This window comes from Rattus norvegicus, chromosome 8, assembly GCF_036323735.1.
Source record: "Rattus norvegicus strain BN/NHsdMcwi chromosome 8, GRCr8, whole genome shotgun sequence".
Taxonomy (NCBI): Eukaryota; Metazoa; Chordata; class Mammalia; order Rodentia; family Muridae; genus Rattus; species Rattus norvegicus.
Window position 1 is genome coordinate 93,426,448 of NC_086026.1, and position 6,911 is coordinate 93,433,358.

The 6,911-nt window shown below is 42.6% G+C and overlaps 1 protein-coding gene across 1 annotated transcript in view; it reads left to right on the forward strand.

Annotated features, from left to right (window-relative positions):
* Sh3bgrl2 (SH3 domain binding glutamate-rich protein like 2) overlaps nt 1-6,696 on the forward strand; it is a 92,040-nt gene extending 85,344 nt beyond the window's left edge. The window contains exon 3 of the mRNA NM_001389251.1: nt 3,885-6,696. Within this exon, the coding sequence (NP_001376180.1) occupies nt 3,885-3,935 (51 nt within the window). The 3' untranslated portion in view covers nt 3,936-6,696. The remainder of the gene's footprint in view (nt 1-3,884) is intronic.
* The last annotated feature ends 215 nt before the right edge of the window (nt 6,697-6,911 follow it).

Consider the following 6,911-nt stretch of genomic DNA (forward strand, 5'->3'; position numbering starts at 1 on the left):
AACTGTCAGGGGATTGGAAAGGAAATATTTCCTTTCCGGTTTCACATTTACTACAGTCTATTTTCAATTTCTTCCCTATATGTTCACAGAATATTGAAACTGGTAAAATATACAGTTGTGTGATTACTAAAAGTCACACAATTAGTAAATAGTAGGAACAGGACTAAAGTTTTCTCTGTCTGTCTAAATCTTCTGTGTCTCTGTCTTTCTCTGTCACTGTCTCTCTCATCTCTTTGTCTTTGTCTGTCAGTCTCTCTCTCTCTCTCTCCCTCTCCCTCTCCCTCTCCCTCTCCCTCTCCCTCTCCCTCTCCCTCTCCCTCTCCCTCTCCCTCTCTTCTGTTTGGTTTTGATTAGATAAAAGTCCCACTATAGATTCTTCAGTCTCTGCCCCAGCCATGCTGGGATTGCAGGTGTGATCCCAGCATCCGTCTGGATTTGTGTTTTAAAGGCTGGAACTTAGGAGTATGAATGGTGGAAAATGGAATAAGCCAGCAGAGTTCAGCTCTTCTCTTCCCCTTATCTGTGTTCTGAGAAGTTAGAAATTCAGGTGAATATTGAATGTTTTGTTATCTGATTGCCTGAGGAAATCCACCATTGGTCCAATGCTGAATCATTATTGTTAATAAATGAGTGTGTTTTCATTGGAATGTAGACTATTATCCTATCCAAATCAAATGTAACTAGGAAATGGAAATGCCTCATGTTCTAAGCCTACGGGCTGAAGGCCCAGTCAGAGCAGAGTGTTGGGAACTTATTGACTCAGACGTCACACACAGGATGATGTGAAAATAAAGAATGTCTGTAAGAAGAGAACAATTATGTACAACTTTTGTTCAACCTAATAACTTGAAGGACTTGCCTTAAAATTAAGCAATATAGAGCTTGGTCTTCTCTATACAGGAACAACCAGCGGCTGTAACAAATTATCACTGACGTCCTGGCTTGAAAGCCACCACCATGTCAGCAGCTCAGCCAGGCCTGATAGGGCACAGCTCTGGAAGCTAGGAAGTTCTGGAGGGTCTAATAGGTGTGATAAGTAGTGAAAGCCAGTCTCTGTACTGTCTGTGGCATTCTTTCAGAATGGGTGAATGCTGTGTCCTCCTAAGGAAAAGGCCTAGGGAAAGTCTCTCATACAGACCCTTCATCTCATTCATAAAGGAGGAGCCATTGTGACCTACAGAGCTCTAAAGGCCCTACCTCTGTGCATGATCATACTGATGATCGAATTTCACCCTGAATTTGGGGAAGCATATTCAGTTCATGGCTATTTTATTCATAATCACCAAAACTCAGGCACATTCAAATGTGTCTCCTCTCTAAAATGGACAAAGATACTGTAATATAACCATGTTGTAAAACATTATTCAGCAACCAGAAGGAGTAAACTTCATCTGGGTCAGGCGTGAACAGATGGCCACTGCTTTGTCCTTACTTACTCAGGGGTCAGTTATCTATCCGGCTTGCAAGCCAAATCCAGCTACGGCTACTTACAGATTGCCCGTGACTGCGTTCAAGCTATGGTGACAGAGTCGAATAGCAGCAAAAGCAACCAAATGTCCTTCAAAGCTGGCAGTATCTACCACTTGTCCTTTCGCAGAATTTTGCTAATTCCTGTGCATGATGAAGGGGGTCAGGTGCAAAAGGCCACATGCAGTATTATTTCCTTTACAGAACATTCTAGAAAAGGCAAAAATTTTAAAATTTAAAAAAAAATACAAAAACAAAACAATCAAACAAAACAAATAAAACTCCAACCTTTTAGGATGGAGAATGTATTGTTCCTGGGGGTGGGGATGAATATGGAGGATGACTGAAAAGGATCCAGACCCAGTTGGTGTCCTTCCCCTGGGTCTTTTTTTATGTTCCTAGGAACATGTCAAAGCTAACACAACTGATCCAATTGAAAAAAAAAACCCTAATAGTTTAAAGATGTTGTTTTAAGCTTCAAAATGTAGAAGCCGAAATGGAAGGTTTTTAAAGGGAAGATAAGTGTTTGCACATAGTGGCAGCAGTTCCACCTCAGGCGACAATTCCTGTGGGACCAGGGGATCTAGAGATCGCTCTGCTTCAGTTCTTTTTTCTGTCACTTTCAAGTCTTTTATTTTTGGTCACCTCCCCTTACTGGCCTCCATACAGTGTGACCCTGTTCTCTGAAGCTCCAATTTAGAGACCTGACTGGGAAGAGAGAATTTTTTCAACTTAGTGCTCATTTATCAGTTCCAAGGAAGGATTGGCCTTGCTAGGATACACACACACACACACACACACACACACACACACACACACATACACGCACATACACACATACACACACGTACACACACGTACACACACATACACACACGTACACATACACACATACACACACACATACACATACACACATACACACACATACACACACATACACACACGTACATACACACACATACACACACGTACACATACACACGCACATACACACACATACACACATACACACATACACACACACATACACACACATACACACATACACACACGTACACACACATACACACACGTACACATATACACACACATACACACACACATACACACACATACACACACATACACACATACACACATACACACACACATACACACATACACACATACACACACATACAGACATACACACATACACACACATACACATACACACACATACACACATACACACATACACACATACACACATACACACATACACACATACACACACATACACACACACACACATACACACATACACACATACACACATACACACACACACACACTCACACACACCACTCCTTAATCTAGCAGTTTTCAACCTGTAGGTCATTTCTGTCCCCTTTGGGGGTCTAATGATCCTGTCAGGTGGTTACCTCAGGCCATCAGAAAACAACACAGACATTTACATTACAATTTGTAGCAGTTATGAAGTGGCAATGAAACTAATTTGATGGTTGGGGCTCACCACAACAGGAAGAACTGTATTAAAGGGTCACAGCATTAGGAAGGTTGAGAACCACAGCTCGTTCATCAAAGAATGAAGACCTGAGATCCTCATCCCACCACTGTGACCCAAGGACCGCCATCTATTTTGGAAAAAAAAAAACCAAAAACAGAAAGCTTCTAACACGGACAAAATCCAGCACCGGCTCAGCCAACCTTACTAGCTACAAATTAATAAAAACCAACAAACTGACACTTTCTAGTCACATGTATGGTTTCAAGGTAGCTTCTTTATACCGGAGCAGAATTAATTTGATAAGATAGGTTGAAGGGGTTAGGGACAGATTTTGAAGCATTCCATCAAGTGGTCTGTGATTCACAGATCAGGAAGCCCTTCTTAACAGGGAAGGTATCTATTTCAGCTTCCAGTGCATTGCACTGAAGACTTGGTGTTTCAAAGGGAGACAGAGAACTGGCCCTACGCTGTAGGTAGAGCTCAGGTTAAAGGCCCTTATTATGTAGATCAGGATGGTGCTGTCTGCCCCTTCTGGTTAAGCCTTTTTTCTTTGAAGTATCAGCCTTTACATGTTTTGGGGTCTCCCTCCCTTCCAATCAAATCTAGACAGCTTCTTATTAAAGGGAAAAAGATGGAGAATTCTAAAGATTTTTCTGAGGAAGGTTTCAATTATCATGATTGCATTCTGCTAATTTCCCTGCCTCTGTCTGCAAACTAGAAACAGTATTCCCTTTAAACGGGAAGGAGCTATGCACAGCCTTTCTTTCTTTCTTTCTTTCTTTTTTTTTTCTGTGCCATGTATGTTATAAAGAAACCATCAAACCAAATCTGAGCCTCCTTCCAAATCAAAAGCCACCACAGGAGTTTCATGGTGTCTGTGTTCCCCTTTCTTCATTTATTGCAGGGGCTCCACTTGACGGGTCAGCTTACACAGAGCAGAGCAGCCTGTCACTGATCTCATGTGTTCAAATTACCAGCCAGTCACAGAAGGAAAAGAGGCAAAGAAAGAGCTGGCTTCCGTTTGCTCAGGCTCCCTGGGTCATCAACCCAGGAAAACAGACAGCACAGCTCATTTGCAGAGCTGCCTCAATGAGACTTCTCCCCGGAGGGAGCTGCACAGACAGCTCTTTCCCTCAAACTCCCTGGCCTGGGGAAGCAAAGGCAGAGGAAGAAATTGGTCTTCAACTTGGCCTAATGGCAATTTGCAACCATTTCGGAAGGGATTTATGTCATGGAGTCTTAAGTCTGTGAGCCTGATTTATTAGGTCTACATCTTCAAAACAGTACTGCACAGTGAGGCACCATTTCATTTTCAGCTAAAAACAGCCACAACAGCAACAGCAGCAGCAGCAGCAGCAGCAGCAGCAGCAACACATGTTTCCAGGCAAGTTACCCTGATACCACAGCAGCTGGGAAAACCAGTGAATTCATATTGTCTTGCCTCAGTGTTCGTTCAGATGATACCATTGCCTATTTTGACAGATCCATTGCCATTCCGTTTTAACACTTCAAATGAAATCGAATACTGCGGGATACTTTAAGGTAAATCTTTCTTTAAAAAACGCTACTAGAGGGGTTGGGGATTTAGCTCAGTGGTAGAGCTCTTGCCTAGCAAGCGCAAGGCCCTGGGTTCGGTCCCCAGCTCCGAAAAAAAAAAAAGAAGAAAAAAAAAAAAACGCTACTAGAAGCTCAGAAAGTAAAAAAAAAGAAGCTCAGAACGTAGCTATCAGTCAAGCAACTGCGCTGCAAACATGAAGACGTGGGTTTGGATTCCCAGTACCATGTGAAAAGCTGAGCATGCCACACACACTGTCATCTCAGCCCTGGGAAGACAGGGTCAGGAGGACCCCTGGGCTTGCTGCTCAGCCACTCTAGCTGACTCAGGGAGGCCCAGGTACAGTGAGAGACCTTGTCCCTTACCTCAGAAAATAAGGTAGAGTGTAACTGAGGAAAACACATGATATCGAATTCTGGCTTCTACGTGCATGCACGTATGTGCACGTGCACATGCACATACACACACAAGAAAAAAAAAGATGTCATTAGAGAACATTTCAAAACTATCTACTGAATTGAAAGCGCTGCTACACATTAAGCCATGTCAACTAGGGACTATTAGACTCAGCAGGAGACATACCAGGACAACAGTATCCTGGTTGTTCTATACTGTGTGTGTGTGTGTGTGTGTGTGTGTGTGTGTGTGTGTGTGTGTGTGTGTGTGTGGTGTGGTGGGGAGGGGGTGATCAAAAATCTTTCCTGTTTGCTGGGATTGGAGACATAAAGTACTAGGTACCCTCACGTCTAGTCAAAGAATGATTAGAAGTGTGTCTAATATAGTGGTTCTCAACCTTCCTAATGCTTCGACCCTTTAATACAGTTGCTCATGTTGTAGTGACCCCACCACCACCATTATAAAATGATCTTTGGTGCTACTTCACAACTGTAATTTTGCTACTGTTACGAATTGTAATGTAAATGTCTATGTTTTCTGGTGGTCTTAGGCAACCCCCTTGAAAAATCTTTTGACCCAAAAGACCCCCAAAAGTGTCGCAATCCACACACAGGTCGAGAAACTCTAACATCTGAGTTTGCCAATCTGTCCTGCAGGCATCCTGGTTTACATAGGACGTTCAGGACTCAGCAGGGATGAAGAGGAAGATCAGGTTTGGGGGGGACACACTGTGAAAAGAAGGGCACCCCAAAATTAGTACTGTTTTGTATAGGCTGACCTAGCAAATGTGCAAGACTAATTCATTACTGCTTCATACCCTTCTTCTGTACACAACAAAATTATTTCAGCCTGTGGGGAAATTAATGCATTTTCAATCTTGGCAACGTCTGTCTTTGTCCCTTCTAAATCAAAATTTTCCATTGTGATATGCAGATTTTAAAGTTACCTGTGCTTTAAAAAAAAATTAGGTGCTCTAACCTTCTCAATGAAGAATGACTGTCGTGTAATCCACAGTGCACTATACTGCATGGCTTTGTCCTGGGGGAAAGGCCAGGAATGGGGTGGGGTGACAGGGACAAGCCTGGCATCTCCGTGCCCTACAGGTATGTGAAGATACCTGTCTACACAAGCCAACTCTTGTGAGCGAGTTCCGGATAGCTTTGTGCTCAGAAAAGCACTATGGCCATGGTGTCCAGAAATAAGTCATAAATAATGGACAGAAATGACCTAGAAACAGTGCAAATATGATCATGATCAACAAGAAATTAAAAAATTAACAGTGTCACAGAAAAAAATGTTGTGTATTATTAAGTTTTAACAAGCACTTTGCATTTTGAAGTCAGGGGGAATGATGTCTTTAGATCACTGTTCCACTAATGAGTATCAGTAATGGGTGTGTTACAGCTTCCCCATAGTCCGAGCTTCAGCATGGCAGATCCTCCTATGTCCACTGCCTCTGGTTGAGTAGGCAGGTTTGCCCATCAATCCACGCTCACTCGTGGTGGATGTAGAAACACCTTTTATTAAGTCCGATCTCAAAAGCCAGGTTTGGAGTTGGGGAGTTGGATCAGTGGGTAAAATGTTTGTCCTCAGATGACATTCAGTTGGTTTTCAGTCTCCGTGATGGTAGGCGACACGATGAGTGTTCCGGATTTTTTCTACGAAATATTTTTACAGCTTGCCTTGCGACTCATCGTTCGAGGCTGACTTTGACTGCTCACGGGTATTTGGGGACCTTATTAGACCTGCCTAAGACTTTTGTACCAGAAATATATAGAGAGAAAGAGACTAGAAAAGAAAAATGTCATCAATAGAAAGGAACTTTACCATGATTCTCTTAGGTCCACATTCTTGTTTTTATTGTCCTAGTGCTTTGAAGGTTGCAATTAACTTTTTAAACTCCTGCGAATTGTGCAGCTCTGCTCTGTAATGAGCAGACAGACACAAGCTTTTTACTTTCACAAACATGCTCTGAAAGGG